General features: G+C 42.4%; 1 protein-coding gene across 3 annotated transcripts in view; it reads right to left on the reverse strand.

Annotated features, from left to right (window-relative positions):
* Positions 1-1224: 1224 nt before the first annotated feature.
* The window catches only part of HPS1 (HPS1 biogenesis of lysosomal organelles complex 3 subunit 1), an 84651-nt gene continuing 65009 nt past the window's right edge, over positions 1225-20866 (reverse strand). For all 3 annotated transcript variants that reach the window (XM_030202914.1, XM_030202913.1, XM_030202915.1), the window contains 7 exons: positions 18617-18684; positions 15666-15797; positions 9055-9120; positions 7490-7634; positions 6333-6446; positions 2381-2463; positions 1225-1527 (listed from right to left, as the gene is read on the reverse strand). In XM_030202914.1, the coding sequence (XP_030058774.1) occupies positions 1365-1527; positions 2381-2463; positions 6333-6446; positions 7490-7634; positions 9055-9120; positions 15666-15797; positions 18617-18684 (771 nt within the window). In that variant the 3' untranslated portion in view covers positions 1225-1364. The remainder of the gene's footprint in view (positions 1528-2380; positions 2464-6332; positions 6447-7489; positions 7635-9054; positions 9121-15665; positions 15798-18616; positions 18685-20866) is intronic.

Below are 20866 nucleotides of genomic sequence, written 5' to 3' on the forward strand. Positions count from 1 at the left end.
GGTGAGCTCAGTGCCCATGTTAAAATAATAAAAAGGTTGTATATTTCAGGTTGGTGTAATACTGTGGGCTTCTGGCTGGGGGGTAGACTGTGACTGCCTAGTGGGAAAAAAAGGTATATTTAATGTTGGTTTGAGTTTCTGAGTGGGAGTGAGCTCAGTGCCCAGGTTAAAATAATAAAAAGGTTGTATATTTCAGGTTGGTGGGTTTTTGGGTGGGGATGGTCTCTGCAGTGTCCACCAGGTTAAAATTTGTTTAAAAAGTTAGTTTTATTTTTAATGTAAGTGGGTTTTGGGGCTGGGTGGGCTCTGTAGTGCCCAGGACATTATGTTTTATATTTAATGCTGGTGTGCTTCAGGGTGGGGGGATCGGGAAGGGCAGAGGAGATGCCAGACTCTGGGAGGATGAGTAGGTGGTAGGATAGGGTTGACGCTAAGCTACAGGGAGGGGTGGGGTAGGGTAGGACTGATGCCTAGCTACGGGATGGATGGAAGGGAAGGGTGAATGCTGGGCTAAGGGGATGAATGGGAGGTAGAGTAGGGTAGGGAAGGGCTGATGGTGGGCTACAGGGATGGATGGGAGAGGGGTAGGGTAGGGCTGATGCCAGGCTACAGTATGTGGTTTATGTTGATGCAGGGCAGCTATTGGGCAGACTAGTTCATATGCATGTTTTTATGTATGTATTTACATGATTCTTGTATCCTGAATATTTACATTTTTGTTATACCCCTGATTCAGCCGTGGCCATGTCAGAACTTTTTAAATAAAGAATATTGGGACTATTTTAATAAAATATCTTCTGGACTCCTAGTCTGCTGCATTTGTGATTGCTGTAGACTGGAAGAGCCTCTTTTACACTGCTTACATGTTTAGTGTACAGCGCTATGTACGAGTACTATAGAAATGATAAGAAGTTTCTGGATTGCAAAAATGCTAAAATGTTTATTAACACTGTTCATAACACTTTAAAACTGAGAATTTAGTATGGATGATGTATCCCACCAGTGGATTGACAGAATAATTCTCCAATATCTGTATGCAGGACAGGAAGCAGAAAAACCCATCCTCTCTAAAACAGATAAGATTCTTATCAGGCTCAGGCTGTAAATAAGCGTGCATTAGTTTTAATTTCAACACATGTCCATTTCCTGGCCCATTAAAAAAAAAAGCCCTTTTCCCAGACACGGTAAAAAATGGCCTAACGCATGCCCAAAACACACGCTACTGCAGGCCACTTTTTGCCACCACTTTTTACCTCGGCTTAGTAAAAGGACCCCTAGATCTTATCAAAAACAAAAGAACATCTGTTAGAACAGCATCCATATCAGAGACTATAGAGTCATCTCTATTCTTCCCTGATGAATTTTCACAGTAGTGGGATTCGTGAAGGTTCCCAGAGTTTTCGTGCAAGATCACAGCACTGTTGGATCAAAAATTCAGTAGGGATGATTCCCAAGTGGACTGTCATCAGCTCATAGCACTTTACCATCTCTGATGGGTGGTTCTTGCTGTAATAGCGTAGCAGTTTCCTGGAAGCATGAAGGGGAAAATGTACTATTTACAATGCCTTCGGCAGTCAATGACAGATTCCATATTCTTTAGAAACAGAGAAAAATTGAAGCAGAAAAGAACATATGGCCTATTCACTCTGCCCATCCATGCCATCTACTATCTCTTCCTCTCCTTTAGAGATCATATGTACTTGCTTGCTTGAATTTGGATACAATCTTCATCTCCACTGGGAGGCCATTCCATGAATTCACCACCCTTTCTATGAAGAACTATTTCCTCAGGTTACTCCCAAGTCTGTCCCCTTTCACTTTCATCCTATGCCCCCTCATTCCAGAGCTTCCTTAAGCCATTGAGATATTTAAATGTCTCTATCATATTTCTCGTCTCCTGCCTTTCTTCTAAAGTATACATATTGAGATCTTTAAGTCTGTCCCCATAAAGACCACTGACCATTTTAGTAGCTGCCCTCTGAATGGAGTCCATCCTGTTTATATTTCTTTTTAAGGTGCGGCCTCCAGAATTGTACACAGTATTCTAAATGATGTCTCACTAGACACTTATACAGAGACATTATCACCTCTTTTTTTTTTCTGCTGGCCATTCCTCTCTCTGTGCACCCAAGCATCCTTCTAGCTGTTACCATCACCTTTTCCACCTGTTGGGCCATCTGAAGATCATCACAGATGATCACACCCCTCTCCACTTTCATGCACCTAAATTCTTTCACCCCCTAAACTATACTCCTTTCATGGGTTTTTGCAGCCCAAATGCATGACCCTGTATTTTTTAGCAACAGTCAACTAGCAGTCCAGCAATAAACTAAGTTTATGATTTCTGCCTGGTAACCTTCATGGACACCTCACTTTTTACCTATAATAATCTCCTGCCAGCATGCCAATGGGAGCAGAATCATCTGACAAGACAGGCACTTCCATCACTTCTAGCTTATAACCCTGGAGCAGAGAAAGGAGAAGGAAAAGATGAAAACTGTTAGATAAGAAAATGTCATAATCACTTGAAACTGATGTTTGACAGCAGGGGATTGATTATATTTCATTCTTAGTGGACCTTTTACTAAGCTGTGATAAACATTAACATGTGCTTACCATAGATAAAAATATCTTACAGTGGGGCATGCTCAAGCGTCCCATGGTAATTTTGGGATTGGCACTCTACCCATGTGCTAAAAAGTAAAATAATTTTTTAGCACTGGAGGCAGGTGTGTGTGTGTGTGTGTGTGTGGGGGGGGGGGGGGGTAGAGAGTGAGCGTGTTCTGTGCTAATCTATTAGCGCGGCTAGATTGATGTGCACTAACCAATTAGCATTTGGTTAGCGCGTGAGCTCTTACTACCTACTCAGTAGATGGAGGTAGGGACTCAAGTGATAGTAGCCACACGCTAATGGGAGAATTAGCGCATTCTTGCAGTAAAAATGGCTTTAGCATGAGAGAATGACCTTTGTAATTAAGTTCTAAGGCCACTATTTACCACAGTTTGGTAAAAGGGTCCCTTAGGAAGCAAAATAATAACATAAGAATAGCCATACTGGGTCAGGCCAATGGTCTATCTAGCCCAGTACCCTGCTTCCAACAGTGGCCAATCCACTGATCTCATCAATTTTCAAAGAGAAAATGTTCTCTTTGAAAATTGCATTGCATAGAGGGTGATGTTTTTTTAATTTTTTTTAAATTTTTTTATTTTATTTATCACTTTTACAGTTTAAATCAAGTACAATCTTGAGTGCAGTAAAGATGACTATGTCATAACAATATACAGGAAATACAAAAAAAAATCTAAATTCAATCACATCATGATCTATTGCTCATCTTTAGTCCACAATGTGGAGGCAATACAAAACTATACCACAGGAAATTATCTTAATATTTACTAAGGAAAAAGGTGGCAAAGCAGACGAGCCAAGTGTTAAACTTTTACGGCATAGAAGTTATCACAGGTCTTGGTAGCGAGACGGATGAGCCAGCTAGCTTAGATTCCAAAAAAGAGGTCAGTTGTTTAGAATCAAAAAATACATATTTAACAGAATTTAATTTTATAACACATTTGCATGGAAAGTTTAGCCAAAACAACGCACCCAGTTGCAATGCTTTGGGGCGAAGTTTAAGAAATTCTTGTCTTTTTTTCTGCGTTGCCTTTGAGACATCTGGGTACATTCTTATTTTATAACCAAGGAAATCCTGTGCTCTATGTAGGAAATATTGCTTTAGTATCCAATCTCTGTCGGGCTGCAGAATAAATGTAACTTTGAGTGTTGCTGCTGTAAGGCCTCCAGTATCATCCTCTATCATTTGTGTCAGATTTATGTCTCCAGTCTCTTCTGGGGGTATTACTCTTTCTCCTTGTTCAAGATCTCTTTTCAGGAAAGGTGTTATGTAGAATATCTTTGAAATAGGAGGATATGACTGTTCAGATACTTTCAGTATTTCTGTAAGGTATTTTTTAAAGGTAATAAGAGGTGGTATGAACGGCTGCTTTGGAAAGTTTAACAGTCTAAGCGTGTTTGAACGTTGATAATTTTCAAGCATTTCAACCTTATTTTGTAAATACAAATTTTCCTTGATCAAATTGATTTGCAACTGTTGGCAGCTTTGTATTGCTTTAGAATTAGTTTCATTGTCTTTACTCAAAGTTTCCATCTTTTGATCTAAAGAAGGTAATTTTCCAGACAAGGATTCAATCTGCTGATTAACAAATGTGAGTTTCAAACCAAAAGAAGCTTCTAGACAAACTAGAGCTTCCCAAATTGATTCTAAAGTTATCTCCTTCGGTTTTTGGGGTAATAAAGACTTACTTGGTAAGCCAAATTCAGCTGGGTTCTTCGGTAGTTGACTCCCTCCTATCGCCAGATTTTCTCCGAAGGCACTCTCCCCCTGATCTCCCGCCGATACAATCGCGGGAGCCATCGGTGTCTGTAGTCCTGTAGCAGCGCCCGTGCCAGGAGACCCCATTGACGATCGCGCGTCCCGAGTCTCCTGGGTTGCTTCTGGGATTTCCGCCGGCATCGGGGGAGGATTACGCTCCTCGGGGCTCCATGATGTTTCAGCTTCAAGCCGCGGGTATGGGAGGCCCCCTTCCATACTCAGCGGCAGCGAAGACAAGCTACCGAAATCACACTCGGCACCATGAAGCGATCTAAAGTTCCAGCAGAGGGTATAGACTGCACCGACGGGCAGGTGCGTGGTCTACCTCTTCTTTTAGGCATCAGGAACTCGATTACGAGGTAATTCAGAATACAGAGCTGGAGCTGCTTCACTTGCGACTTACTCGGCCGCCATCTTGCCTCCGGACTCCCTGCCCCCGAGGGTGATGTTTTTTTAACAGGCAACCTATGATGTATGAAGGCCAAACAGGCACCTCTTTTAAGACTACTTTGTGAAGGGAACCTTCATCTATCTTTAAAAAAATACTAGCAGCAAAGCAGCAGGAATCATAACCAGACTGATGCCAGGAACATTTACGCCCACTTGGGAGTAGGGATAAATGTTTGCACATAAAGTAAGGGCTTATTTTACAAAGCTACGCTAGTGATTCCCGTACGGCAAATGAGGGGGAAGCCCATAGGAACTGAATGGGCTTCCTCTCATTTGCCGCACCGGGAATAACTACTTCGGTTTTGTAAAAGAGGCCCTAAATGAGTATGTGCACATTTTAAAAATAATGCCTGTGTCTAGTAGCGCTATAGAAATGATAAATAGTAGTAGTAGTAGTAAATTGTTGATTCTGCCAGAATTGTGCCCCCTAAAAAAGCCTCCAGGCAGGTCACGTAAAAGTATGTGTTTCCTGACACTAGGCATACTTTTATAAAAGCCCTTTTACAAGTGTAAAAAAAAGCCTTTATGTGCAAAAACCTTTTGGAAAATTACCCCCAAAAGATGTGTCACAAATCTGTACCTCCATTTTCCACGTATACTTACATGCATACCTTTGGAAACAGAACTATGTCAGTGCACTCTCCACCTCAACAACTGCCCCAAGAATGTCTCTCCATTACATGGGTACAATTAGGTACGTACTGGCAAAATACACATAACCAAACCTGTTTATGTCATAGACAATTTTCAAAACCCCCATTTCAGTCCATGAAACCTTGGTTTGAAAATTACCTCCCCATGTTAATGTGTTTAAAGAATCCACAGGCGAGAGAATAAGAACGTTAAGAGTAGCCATACTGGGTCAGACTAATTGTCCATCTATCCCAGTATCCTGCTTCCAACAGTGGCCAATCCAGGTCACAAGCCCATGCAAAAATCCAATTAGCAGCAACATTACATTTTGGCAAGCAGTGGCTTCCCCCATGTTCATCTCAATAACAGACTATGGACTTTTCCTCCAGGAATTTGTTCAAACCTTTTTTAAACCCAGATACGCTAACCGCTGTTACCACATCCTCTAACAACGAGTTCTACAGCTTAACTATTTTCTCAAAGAATAGTTAAGCTTTGGAACTTGTTGCCGTAGGATGTGATGTGCATTGTTTTGAAACATTTCCCATCCCATTTCATGCCATTTATATCTCAAAATGAGAGCGAAAACCCTGAAATTTCAGGATTTTCTTCTTGTGTTGTAAACAGTTCACACTATTTTTTCATAGTCCACACATGCACTATCAAAAAATGGTGTGCACAATTTTTTTTCAGTAGTACAAGCACACACTATTTTTTCAACTAAAAACATTTTAAAAAAGTTTTAAAAAACAGAACATAAAAACAAAACATGAAACAAATGTTTGACCTGACACTTCTATAGCCCTGTAGTTTACTATTAATACCCCCCCCAACAGTGGTTGGGTCGACTGCCACATGTACCATTTCATTCTCGAACCAGAGGAAGTAGCAGCAGTAATAGTCACCATCACGGAGAGTCAACGTTGTGTAGCCCTTCTGGAGGTACCGTCTTGCCAGGCCGATCAATGACCAGATCTGAACAGGAAGAAACACAAGTTGGCAGGGTGTATGCTTACAGCCCAAGCTGCTGTTTTCATGTGTACACTTTCAGCTTTACTATTTCTGATATGGTTGTTTTATGCAGTTCAGAAAAATAACTGAATTAGCACACATGTGAAACCTTTGAGTGGTAGTATTAATCATGAAGGATTCAACTGACCTGTCGTACATCTTTCACAAACATGTATATATCGATCATTTTATTATAAAGCTCCTGCATTCGAAGTATGAATGTTTCTGAAAGATGTGCAGCTGGTCAGTAGCTAAGGTTGAAGCCTTGGTGACTGCCATCACTGCTCAAATCTGAACCCTGTCCTAATTTAATCCAACCATTTTTCTGTATGTGCCTACTTTCCTTTATAGACCAGGCTCCTAAAAAAACCCCAGCACTTAGCACTATTCTATAACCCAAGTTTAGTTAGGTGCGGTTTATAAAATGGCGCTTAGCGCTGGGAACCGTGACTACATTTAGATGTAACTATTTATACCAATGAAAACCTGGAATAAATCCCCACCCGTAAATTAGGCATGGATCTCGCTAAATTTTTGGAATGCCCCCGACCTGCTCATGCTCCTCCCATGACCACGTCCCTTTTTTAGATCCACACACTAGAATTTACGTGGATCTCTTTATAGAATACCCAACTCTTCCTTCTTATGACCCCTAATGTGTCTATCACACTTATCATTACTCTACCATAACCTCACTTTGTATTGTCCCTACCAGTATTGGCGATCGCCTCTACTGCACTATTGAGCCTGCAAATAAGTGGGAAAATGTGAGATACAAATGTAACAAATAATAATAATAAAAAGATGCACGTGTAAATTACTACCAATTAGTGCTAATTGCTTATTGGCCAATTATCAGCGTTGAATGGCTCGTTACTCAATTAAATTGTGCATGCAAATTGGACGCTCCATATATAGAATCCAGGAGTAAGTGCAAAACCTTATTATACAGGCCCCATAATATTTTGTGCTAACTTTCAAAACCTGAGATAAGACAAGATAATTACCTTCATTTTTATAAAATGTGCTAAGGTGCTGTTTCCTAGCTCAGAAGTTGACTTCTCATTGATGCTGAGGGATGGGGCGATCATCTGCCCTGCAGTGCGATCCACATAAATAAAGTGTACCAGCCCTGGAAAATCCTCCAGGTAGGTAAGGCTCGAGGTTAAGGCAAAGAACTTACCAAGTGCAGTAACACACTTGTTCTTTATGGCATAAGGCAAGTTAGCAAACTGAACAACAATTTCTATGGGTGTCTCTAGCGTTTAGCACGCCGTAATCATTAGCGTGCACTAAAAACGCTAGTGTGCCTTTGTAAAAGGACCCCTTAAGCTCTTTATATGATGAACACAGTCTCTTCAGTACTACCTGAACTTCAAAATACATTACCTGAAACACATAAGAGGGCATTTCCTCTAAGTTCCCAATTCAAATACAAGAAATTGTGCATTTAGACCCCCCATCCCCACCCAAGACATTAAACTCTGGTTACTCCTTCATTTACTCAGCAATCAAGACATGATTTTTGCCACAGGGGTGTATATTTTATTTCACATCAGAACACATCATAAATTTTAGTGCACTCTTAGGGCCAGATTCTATAAATGATGGCCAAATTTGGGCGCTGAAAAAAAACGAGAGTCGAGCGCTATTCTATAAATGGTGCTCGGAGTTGAGTGCCATTTACAGAATAGCGCATAGCACTGGGATCTGCGCTCAAAGGATTAATGCCAACTGAAACCTGGTGTAAATCCTTGTGCCTAAATTAGGCGCACAGCCCCCAAATTCTATAATACTGCACACACCTTTAGTGAACACCCCAACCCGCCGCCCATGCTCCTCCCATGGCCGTGCCCCCTTTCAAGTGGCGCACTAAGAGATTTATGCACGCATATTTATAGAATAGTGCTTAGCAAGATGCGTGCTTAAATCAGAATTGTTGCCAATTAATACCAATAATTACTAATGCCCAATTATTGGTGTTAATTGGCTCATTACGCAAATTAAATTGCACATGTAAACTGGATGTGCGTCCAAATTTGCATGCGCAATTTTGAGCGCCATATATAGAATCGGGGGGGGGGTTAATACTTAGTAGCATGCAGTAACATGAAATACTGAGTCATAAAACGAAGTTAAAAGTGAAAGGATAGAAAATGAAACAACACAAAAAATATGAACATTTTCTTCCTGTACATTCCTAATACAATGGACTGAAGATAGTCTTTTGAATCAATACCTTTATGCATAGTGCTATCCGAGGCTCATGGTTAGCACAATCAGACTCCGAGCTACACATATCTACATCTCTGATCTGAAACACTGGGGCAACCAGGGGGGTGTTTTTGGTTTCAAATTTTAAGAACGCCATGCAAGTGTCACATGATTTAACAACCCATATCAACTATTTCTTGCTGCTTAAAACAACTGCTAAACAGGATATGAAAAAAGCAAAGAAGTGGGAAATGGACCACGGACTCCGGGAGTCCGTGGTCCATTTCCCACTTCTTTTGCTACACTTCGTGGGATCTTGAGTTCTCCACCCAGGTGGATTTCTTCTGGAACAGGATATGAAACCATAGTGATATTTCTCTTACTCTTCACAAGTAAGAAGTTCTTCCAGTCTATCAACTTTTCCCTGCCATGGAAAATGAAGACATGTATTTCAATTACTACAAAACAGTGATAATATCCAGTGTTCTAATCAAGCAGCACAAAGTTTAGATAGCACTGAGTAGAAATAACTGAGGGGTTTAAGCACAGCAAATGGAAATACAAAGAATTATCTGGAGCTGAAGTTCTAATCAGTAACAGGAACAATCCACAGCATCATAAGCCATTCATACTTACAATGTACTCAGGTGATGTTTAGAGAAAGGTATCTAATAAGATATAGTTAGGGAAAATAAAAATCCAATCAGCTGCAAGAATATTTAGTGCAAGATGTTACAAGCACTGTGTTGTGGGAAATTAAGGGGCTCATTTTTGAAACATAAAAACGAACAAAAAGCAGCACAAAGCGGGAGATGGACGTTTTTTTGCAAAAACGTCCAAATCGCTATTTTTGAAACCCATTTTAAAGATGTTTTTCTATGCAGTATGTTCAAATCACAAGGGGGCGTGTTAGAGGTGGGATTTGGGCATTCCCAAAACTTGGACTTTTTCTGCCATAATGGAACAAAACAAAAATGTCCAGGTCTGAAAGTCACACGTTTTGGTTTACACCCGTTTCAATCACGATTAAGTCACAAAAAGTTACCCTAAATGACCCCCCCCCTTACTCCCCCAGTGGTCACTAACCCCGTCCTACCACCTAAAGATGTGAAAGAAAACAGTACATACCAGTCTCTATGACAGCTTTCGATGTTATGGCCATGTCTATTAGAAAAGCAAGTAGGTCCCTGGAAGAGCCTAGTGGTCGGTGCAGTGCACTGTAGAGAAGGGAACTACTCAACTATTACACTTGTGGTAGAACTGTGAGCCATCCAAAACCCACCAAAAACCTACTGTACCCATAAATATGTGATACCTGCAGCCATAAGGGCTACTGTAGTAGTGTACATGCAAACAACACAACCAAAAAGATGTTCTACTGCATGTGGAAACTGAAAAGAATAAGACCATTCTTCCCAAGATCCGTCTTTCGCAGCCTAGTGCAATCTCTCGTACTCAGCCATCTGGACTACTGCAACTCACTATACGCAGGTTGCAAAGAGCAAATACTGAGGAAACTTCAAACAGCCCAGAATACAGCAGCCAGACTCATCTTCGGAAAACCAAAATATGAAAGTGCAAAACCCTTACGAGAGAAGCTACACTGGCTCCCACTCAAGGAACGCATTACTTTTAAAGTATGCACATTAGTCCACAAAATCATTCACGGTGAAGCCCCAGCCTACATGTCTGATTTAATAGACTTACCACCCAGAAACGCTAAAAGATCATCCCAAACTTTCCTCAACCTCCACTTCCCTAATTGCAAGGGCTTGAAATACAAGGCACTGCACGCGTCAACCTTTTCTTACATGAGCACGCAGTTCTGGAATACACTGCCGCGCAACCTGAAAACGATCTACGAGCAAGCCAACTTCCGCAAACTATTGAAGACCCATCTCTTTGAGAAAATTTACGGAAAGAACCAAAACACATAAAGCCCACACTCACTGTTCAGTAATGCATCAATACAGCCACTTCTGAATTCTCATCCCCCGTAATCTCACCACACTCATACCTTTACTCACAGAAAATGTATACCAAATGTTTTCCTGTTACTATATATTGCCCCTTTTTGTTTCCGTTATTTCCTTCCAATGTTTCAGTGCTCTTATCCATTATTATATTCCTTAACGATACTTTGACTTTGTCTCGCATAACTCATCACAATGTAATCCATAACCGAGTTGTAACAAATTGTATTTCCATGATTCATAATGTATTGTAAGCCACACTGAGCCCGCAAAAAGGTGGTAAAATGTGGGATACAAATGCAATAAATAAATAAAATACAGTTGGGTACAGGAGATTTCTGGTGGGTTTTGGAGGGCTCACCATACAATATAAGGGGATAATGGTGAGATGTGTACCTGGGACCTTTAATGTGAAGTTCACTGCAGTGCCCCCTAGGGAGCCCCATTGCTCTGCTGGGATGTCTGTGTGGCCAGTCTGCTAAGAATGCCAAAAGAACATCCCGCTGTAAAGGACTAAAATACAAGCTGATGCATGCCACCTCCTTCTCTTACTTGAGCACACAGCTATGGAATGCATTGCCTACAGACCTGAAATCAATTGACGAAACAAATAACTTCCGCAAATCTCTAAAGACTTATTTCTTCAACAAGGCCTACAAAGGGAACCCATAGCTGCACTAACCCACATCATCATCCCACTCAGCTATGAAAGTCCACCTTTTCTACTTACCCACCTAATCACTCCCCTCTTTTCCCCCTTACACAAGCTCTACACACCACTAATTGTATCTGATATCCTGTAATGTTATTGTCATAATAAAACTATGTAAGCCACATTGAGCCTGCAAATAGGTGGGATAATGTGGGATACAAATGCTATAAATAAATACATAAATAAGAATGCTAGCTCCTCCAATAAGTCCTAATGGCTTGTTTTTGTGCGTTTTTCTCTTGGTTGTTGTTTTTTTCTGAGAAATTGGTCCCACTGGAAAACCGCATTCCTGTACTGACTTTCACTCTCACGCCTCGATCCTGCCACCTCCTTACAACATCTTTTACTTTTCTTCCACCTGTTTCCACCTCTGCCGGGTCCGTGCTAATTAAAGCGGAGTGAAAACACGTGGGACCGCAGCTCTTCCTGCATCACTACTGCTTCCTCTGCATGTCCTGGATGTTCACATCAAAGGAGGTGGGACCAGCAGAGGAAGAATTAGTGTCGCAGGGAGAGCTGTGGTCCCGTGTATCTTCACTTAACATTAATTAGCACGGACCTGGCAGAGGTGGAAACGCGAGGAAGGGAAACAAAAGGTGCTGTAAGGAGGTGGAAAGATAGAGGAAGCAGCAGTGGAGCAGGGAGAGCCACGGTCCTGTGCATCTTTACTCCGCGTTACATCAGAACAAAACAGTAGCCATACTGGGCCAGACCAATGGTCCACCTAACCCAGTATCCTGTTTCCAACAGTGGCCAAGCCAGGTCACAAGTACCTGGCAGAAACCCAAACTGTGACAACATTCTATGCTATCAGAATCCCGGGGCAAGCAGTTGCTTCCCCATGTCTGTCTCAATAGCAGACCATGCACTTTTCCTCCAGGAACTTGTCCAAACCTTTTATAAACCAGATACATTAACCAATGTTACCACATCCTCCGGCAAAGAGTTCCAGAGTTTAACTATTTGTTGTGTGAAAAAATATTTCCGCCTATTTGTTTTTAAAGTATTTCCATGTAACTTCATTGAGTGTCTCCTAGTCTTTGTACTTTTGGAATGAGTAAAAAAAATATATCGATTTACTTCCACTCGTTCTACACCACTCAGGATTTGGTAGACCTCAATCATATCTCCTCTCATCCGACTCTTCTCTAAGCTGAAGAGCCCTAATCTCTTTAGCCTTTCCTCATATGAGAGGAGCTCCATCCCCTTTGTCATTTTGATCGATCTTCTAATTCCGCTATAACTTTTTTGCGGTACGGCGACCAGATCTGATTGCAATACTCAAGGTGAGGTTGCACCATGGAGCGATACAGAGGCATTACAGTATTTTTGGACTTATTCACCATCTCTTTCCCAGTAATTCCTAGTTTGCTTTTTTTGTTCGCAGCCGCACACCGAGCAGAAGATTTCAAAGTATTATCTACACCACCACCTAAATCTTTCTCTTGGGTGCTGACCCTCAAGGTGGACCCTAGCATCATGTAACTATGATTTGGATAATTCTTTCTAACGTGCATCATCTTGCATTTGTCCACATTAAATTTCTACTGCCATTTGGATGCCAGTCTTCCAATTTCCTAAGGTCTTCCTGCCACATCTCACAGTCTGCACATGTTTTAACAACCTTGAATAGTTTTGTGTCATCTGCAAATTTAATCACCTCATTCGTTGTTCCAATTTCCATATCATTTATAAATATGTTAAATAGCACTGGTCACAGTACTGATCCCTGTGGCACTCCACTGTTTGCTCTCCTCCATTGAGAGAAATGGCCATTAAACCCTACCCTCTGTTTTCTGTCCAATAACCAATTCCTAATCTACACCAGAACATTGCCTCCTATCCCCTGACTCTTAAATTTTCTCAGGAGTCTCTCATGAGGAACTTTGTTAAAAGTTTTCTGAAAATCTAGATACACTACATTAACCGGATTACCTTTATCCACATGTTTATTCACGTCTTCAAAGAAATTAAGCAAATTGGTGCGGCAAGACTTCCCTTGGTTTAACCCATGCTGACTCTGTCCGATTAGACCATATTTGTCTATCTGTTCCATAATTTTATTCTTTATAATAGTTTCCACTATTTTGCCTGGCACTGATGTCAGGCTTACTGGTCTGTATTTTCCCAGATCACTCCTGGAACCCTTTTTAAAAATCGGCGTCACACTGGCCACCCTCCAGTCTTCAGGTATAATGGATGATTTTAACAACAGGTTACATATTAGATCAGCAATTTCATGCTTGAGTTCTTTGCATACCCTTGGTCATATGCCATCCGGTTCATGTAATTTACTACTCTTTAATTCGATTTGGGCTCAGTACATCTTCCAGGTTCACCAAGATTTCTTTCAGTTCCTCCGCATCATCACCCTTGAAAACCATTTCCGGTACAGGCAGATCTCTTACATCTTCTTCCATAAAGACTGAAGCAAAGAATTCATTCAGTTTCTCCGTTATGGCCTTGTCCTCCCTGAGTGCTCCTTTGTAATCTAACAGTCACACGGAGTCCCTCACAGGCTTTCTGCTTCTGATGTATCTGAAAAATTGTTACTGTACGTTTTAGCCTCTGCATGGACCTGGCAGAGGTGGAAACAGGAGGAAGGGAGCCAAAAAGGTGCTGCATTGTGGTGGGGTTAGGAGAGAGAGAAGAGAAAGAGATAGATGGAAAATGCTAGCTCATGGTTGGGGAGAAAAGGGGAGAAGCGAAATTTGGCCAAGTCTGAATGAGAGGGGAGAGAGAGAGGCAGAGAGAAAAAACAGGGGCAGTGCTAGCTGTGGTGAGGCAGAGGCGGGGCAATACTGGATGGGATGGGGCAGAGAAAGGCAGAGGCAAATCTTGGTGAGATGATGACAGTGGGAGACAGCAGAGAGGAAAAATATTGAATGGGGGGAGTCAGAGCTAGAGATGGGTAATTCTGGATGGGGGAATCTAGAATGAGATAGGAGCAGTGCTGTGTACCAAGGGAAGAGAGACAAATGGGCAATACTGGATGGTAGGGGAGGGGGAGAGTGGAGATGCTGGATGAGGGGGAGAGACAGAGGCAATACTGCATGGGAAGAGAGAAAGATGGCAATACTGCATGGGGGGGGGGGGGAGAGAGAGAGAGAGAAAGGAAAGAGTTAATGAAAGACTGGAGAATAAGATGGAGGAGAATGAGAGGGTCAGGGTGAGGGAAAGAAATGGAAAGCTATAAGTAGATGCAATACAGAGGGAAATAAGACTAGATAATATGAATGAATTCTGAATGGATAGAGACAGAAAACAATAGAGTAAAGCTGAAAGGAACTGATTAGTGTTGGATGTAGTGGAGGAAGTGAGAAGATGAATAAAAAAAGAAAGAGAAAAAATAACAAATGGACAGGAGACCCTTGGAATGAGAGTTAAAAGAAGACAGAAAAGCAGTAACCAGAGACTGGAACCAACACAAAAAAAATTAAATGGTCAGACAGCAAAGGTTGAAAAAAAAAAAAAATGAGTTTTATTTTTAATTTAGAATGAAGTAATGTGGTAGCCATGTTAGTCAACTTTTATTTATTTATTTGGATTTACTAACCACCTTTATGAAGAGATTCAGCCAAGGCGGTGTACAGCAGTTACAGTTTTAACATAAAACTTACAATTTTGTTAACAGCATAACAATAGTGGAAGTAAGGGCTCCCGTGCTAATTTTTGGTGAATGGCCGCATGCAAATGGCGATATTAGTGCATGGTCTTGTATTCATAAAATGGAAAATCGTCCATTTTCCAGCTGCAGCAAAAAGAGGCCTTAGCACGTGGAAAAGACTTGCATAAGGGTACGCTACAGTCACGACCCCTGTAGCGCCTTCATAAAACCCATTTCTGAAAGATTCACACAGCTCTACTTTAAGAAATGTAACATTGTCTCCTCTGAGCTCCATTTCATTATTTTCATAAGCCTGCCTTTTTCAGCTCACCTAAAAATGTCCTTTTCTCATCTCCCAATTAATGAAAACACAAAGAGTATTCCTTCAAAAAATTGTCATCCATTTGAATGGCCTAATGGACAATACAGAAGTGTGTCCTCTGCCATAATTGAATCTGAAAATAACCTTAAGCTAGTTGGAACTGGGAATATCACAGAAAAGATGTTATGAACCATAGTTCTATAATATTTCATTTGTCCATCTAGAAGGTTTTTTTTTTCTTTTGGGTTTCAGTAAATGTTGACAAGACTTATTTCACAACTTCCATTCACCCTCCAGGAAGAACGTGCCATCCTATATCTGCCTTTTCCCCCTCTCTTTCCTATAGAATACTTACTGAACAAACTTCATGGCTCGATCCTGTAGGTTCTGAGACAAAGTCAGGGTTCCTCCAGTTGGTTTTGCTAGGAAGAACTGACGATACAGAGAGCAGAGCCGACGTTTCACAATGCCACAAGACTGAAGAAGTCTAAACACAGAGAACACATTCAACCATTATAATACATAAAATAAGAGACTTTATTAGCACTTGGTGTATCATCCTAACTGAGGGAAAACAGAGTACATGCATTTTTCCAAACTTTTGAGTTCCTATGACATTTTATATTTTTAGATCAAAGACCTATAATTGTATAAACACGGAGCCGGTATTAGGGTCTGCGGAGCACTGGGGAGGAATGGGAAGCCCTGTCCAGCATGCATCCCCCCACCGGACACAGGGGGCTGGAGATCTGATGGGCCTGGTGCCCAATCAGCTACACCCCCCCCCCCCGGACACAGGGGGCTGGAAGTCCCAACCGTCCCCCCCCCCCCCAAACAAACACCAAAAAAAACTTTCCTTGGTGGTCCAGTGGGCAACCTTACCCCTACTCATCCTGGTGGTCAACTACCCCCCAAACACCCCCCCTGTACCTTTAGAAGCAGAGGAGGGGTGCTTTAGAAGCAGAGGAGGGGTGCTTTAGAAGCACTTCCTCCTCCTGGGGCGCTGCAATCAAAATGGAGGCGCCCTGCCCAGTGCATCCTGGGATGCACTGGGTGGGGCTTCAATACCATATAAGGGAGTTTTTCCCTTATATTTATTTATTTATTTATTTATTTATTTCATTTGTATCCCACATTATCCCACCTCTTTGCAGGCTCAATGTGGCTAACAATATATCGTTCTTGTGGTGATAGATTAGAACGTAATCACTTATTGTTACACTAGCCGTTGAGCCCGTAAAAACGGGCTAGTAAAGGAAGGGGGGGTTGAAAGGCCCCCCCGGAGTCGCCGCCGCCGCCCCCCCCCCCCCCCGGAGTCCCCTCCGCCACCCCTCCACCAGGGCCGGGTACCTGGCTTCACTATTCAAACCACCGGAACGCAGCACACAGCTCATCTGAGCTGCCGTCGGCCTTCCTTCTTCTCCGTGTGTGTTCTGCCCTCGTGTGACGTAACGTCAGCGAGGGCGGGACACAGGCAGGTAAGGAAGGCCAACGGCAGCTCAGATGAGCTGTGTACTGCGTTCCGACGGTTTGAATAGTGAAGCCAGGTACCCGGGCCGGGTGGAGGGTGGGTGGGGGGAGCAGTAGCGGCAACCCTGGGGGGGGGGGGGGGGGGAGTGGTGGCGACGGCGGTTTCCTCAGTCGCAGGTGTGCAGGTTCCCTTCTGTCACGCCCCCGTCATCACGTATTGACGCGGGGGCGGGACAGAGAGGGTCTCTATTGCGCATTTGCGAGTGAGTACGCCTCTTGCCATTTATATGTTTGATAGAATGTTGAATAACATATTAGAGTTTAAAGCAAGCCGATATTATAAAACTAGTTCTGAGTAAAGATGTGGGAGATGTATACATTTATATTTATATGGTATTGAAGCCCCACCAGTGCATTCCAGTTTGGGAAAGCGTGGGGCATTTGATCATCGGCCTGTCGGAGGAATTGAGTGATATGATATTCAAGCTTAGGATGAACATTTTTACACCACATAGGATCTAGAAGGCCGATGATCAAATTTCCTGCACTGTTCCGAACAGCACTGAACAATTTGCACTGGAACAGTGCAGGGAATTAAAGCCCCAATGATCAAATTTATGTATGCTATTAGTTTTGATCATGGGAGAACTTCTGCGGGAGGACTGTGCCTGGGCATGCACCCAAGGCACAATCCTCTCACAGAAATTGTTTGACAGGTCCGGGCTGTCAAAAAAAATAAAATAAATAAAAGCCCAGACCTATCACACAGACCAGCCTGGAGGCACCCCCCAACCCGCACAGAAGGGGCTGCAGGTCCGGTGGACCTCCAGCCCTGACACCAAAAATCTTTCCCTGGTGGTCCAGTGTGCAACCCTACCCCACCCACCCTGGTAGTCTAGTGTACCCAAACTTCCCCTGTACCTTCAGAAGTGGAGGAGGAAGTGGCACTCCCTCCTCCTGGGGCACCGCCTTCAAAATGGTGATGCACTGGGCAGAGCTTCAATACCATAGAAGGGAGTTTCTCTCATACGGTATTGAAGCCCCACCCAGTGCATCCCAGAATGCACCGGGCAGGGTTCCTCCATTTTGAAGGCAGTGCCCCAGGAGGAGGGAGTGATATTTTCTCCTCTACTTCTGAAGGTTCAGGGTGGGGGTTGGGGGCCACTAGGCCACCAGGATGGGTGGGGGTAGGGTTGCACACAGGGCCACCAGGGAAAGTGTTTTGGTGTGGGGAGGGGGGCAGCAGGGGGGCTGGATGTCCACCGGACCTCCAGGCCCCTCTGTCTGGGGGGGTAGCCCACTGGTCCACCAGGGAAGCTTGTCTGGGGGGGGGGGGGGCGGGGTAGGGGAGCTTACAAGGGGTATATATACAACACATGCACCTTGAATAAATACACCACTGCAAACCAGGGAAGCCAGGGTTCACATTCCACTTCTCCCACTGACACTCTTTGTAACCTTGGGCAAATCACTTCACCCTCTATTGTCTCTGATAGACTTGCACAGCTGAGTCTGTCTGGGCAGGAAATTAACTTATGCACCTGAATGAAACTTGCCTCAAGCTTAGATCTGGAAAAAGCAGAGTAATGAATCTAAAATCCAAATCAGTGCAAGCTTCAAAAATCAACCTTACAAATAAAGTAGTGAACCTTATCATTGCTTTTCAAACACACAGCATAATCATGTTGATCAAGCCAAAAATGTGTAAATACTTGTTTGAAAGTTAGTAAAAAGCTGTTTTACTGAAAATAAGAATGGTACGTTTTGTATTGATCTATAGATTCCTCTACACCCTCAGGCTTGCTGAATTTACCTGCCTCACCATGCCATACTTACTCCCCAGAGCTCCAATGCTCATTTCTGGAGAAAACCTTGTTCTTAAATTCAAGCCAACTGTTCTGCAACTAGACAAAAAATAAACATTTTGATTTGTGATAAATCATATTTATAAGATTTCTCTGTAGTCTAAGCAGAAGAGTAGCCTGACAGGTCTACAAAACGTTTTTACAACACACAGCTCTACTCCAAGATACTAATACCATGATGAACTGTTGATATCTGACAGCAGTTAACACATAGTATATAGCAATACAAGACTTTAATTTCTAGAAGCAGGATTGATCAGACTAACAAAATTTATGGTCACCTGTTTCCTTTCAAGCACCATAAAATGCAGCATGAAAGAAATTTGCATACAATGGGTCTCCAATATATGCACATTTTTCTCATGCATATTCATTGTGGCAATCCTGAAAACCAATTGGCTAGGTCAGGGGTAGAAAATAAGATGATACCTTTTTTATTAGACATAACTTAATACATTTCTTGATTAGCTTTCGAAGATTGCCCTTCTTCGTCAGATCGGAAATAAGCAAATGTGCTAGCTGACAGTGTATATAAGTGAAAACATTCAAGCATTACTATGACAGTCTGACAGGGTGGGAGGATGGGGGTGGGTAGGAGGTATGCATGGGGACATCAAAGCATATCATTGATATTCTAACAGGATGGGTGTAGATAGACATCACATGAACAATACTGGTGCCAGTAGGGTTCCCACACCTGTTGGTCAGCATTTTACAGGACCAGGACACTGTACCAATGACTTCACAGTGAGAATCCTGAAAGGTAACTTTAAAACCATACAAGAACGTAAGACCTTTTTAAGTCAGAATGATTGAATATTTTAACACCCAACAGAAAGGACTTAACAAGGATCTGGGGTTCCTAGCCCATTATAAACCATAAAGCTGTATGTCTCTGTTGATCACCCCACCCCTCACCTATCCACACCCATCCTGTTAGAAGTAGTAGTCCCCATGCATACCTCCTACCCACCCCCATCCTCCCACCCTGTCAGACTGTCATAGTAATGCTTGAATGTTTTCACTTATATACACTGTCAGCTAGCACATTTGCTTATTTCCGATCTGACGAATAAGGGCAACCTTCGAAAGCTAATCAAGAAATGTATTAAGTTATGTCTAATAAAAAAGGTATCATCTTATTTTCTTTCCCTACTGCTGAAAATCATCCTTACAATATAATGCTGTGCCACCACCATGCTTTACTATAAGGATGGTATTTCGCAAGTTGTTTGACACCACACATATCACATAGCATTGAGACAAAGTTCCAACTTGGTTTCCTTAGACCATAAAACCTTCCTCATGCATGTTTCCTCACTCTATGTGGCACAGCATATGGCTTTTCTTCAGCAATGGATTTTTTCTTGCCACCCAAATTCAGACCATGTTTATGGGGTAATCTTGAAACTGTTGAATAGTGAACATTTTCCCCAGTCTCAGTCTGAGATTTCTGTAATTCTTTTAAAGTCATCTTAGGCCTCATTGTGACGTTCCTCAGCAGCTTCCTTAACCCACAGCTACTGATTTTGGAGGGATGGTCTGATTGGCATCACCAAAATACTGTCAAACCAAAAACAGAAAAAGGTTTTCCATAGAAAAACACAGCATCCGCACAAAGGTGGAAGATGCCACACTCAAAGATTTTCAAGATTGCACATTATCACTGGCAACTGCTGAGCAAGATATAAATAGGAACAACAAACAGTTTGAAATGTCTATTTGCAAATGAGGCATGTGGGAAATAGGAACCCAAATTATAGCTATGTCATGCAAGGTTCCACGTTAGGAGTCATGGACCATGAAAGGGATCTAGGTGTCATCGTTGATGATACGTTGAAACCTTCTGCTTAGTGTGCTGCTGTGGCTAAGAAAGCAAATAGAATGTTAGGTATTATTAGGAAAGGAATGGAAAACAAAAATGAGGATGTTATAATGCCTTTGTATCGCTCCATGGTGCGACCGTACCTTGAATATTGTGTTCAATTCTGGTCGCCGCATCTCAAAATAGATATAGTGGAATTAGAAAAGGTGCAGAGAAGGGCGCCGAAAATGATAAAGGGGACGGGACGACTTCCCTATGAGGAAAGGCTAAGGCAGTTAGCTTAGCGGAGTTTAAAAAAGGTTTGGACAGCTTCCTAAAGGAAAAGTCAATAGACCGTTACTGAATGGACTTGGGGAGAATCCACTATTTCTGGGATAAGCAGTATAAAATGTTTTG

Source organism: Microcaecilia unicolor, chromosome 5 (genome assembly GCF_901765095.1).
Source record: "Microcaecilia unicolor chromosome 5, aMicUni1.1, whole genome shotgun sequence".
NCBI classification, from domain to species: Eukaryota; Metazoa; Chordata; class Amphibia; order Gymnophiona; family Siphonopidae; genus Microcaecilia; species Microcaecilia unicolor.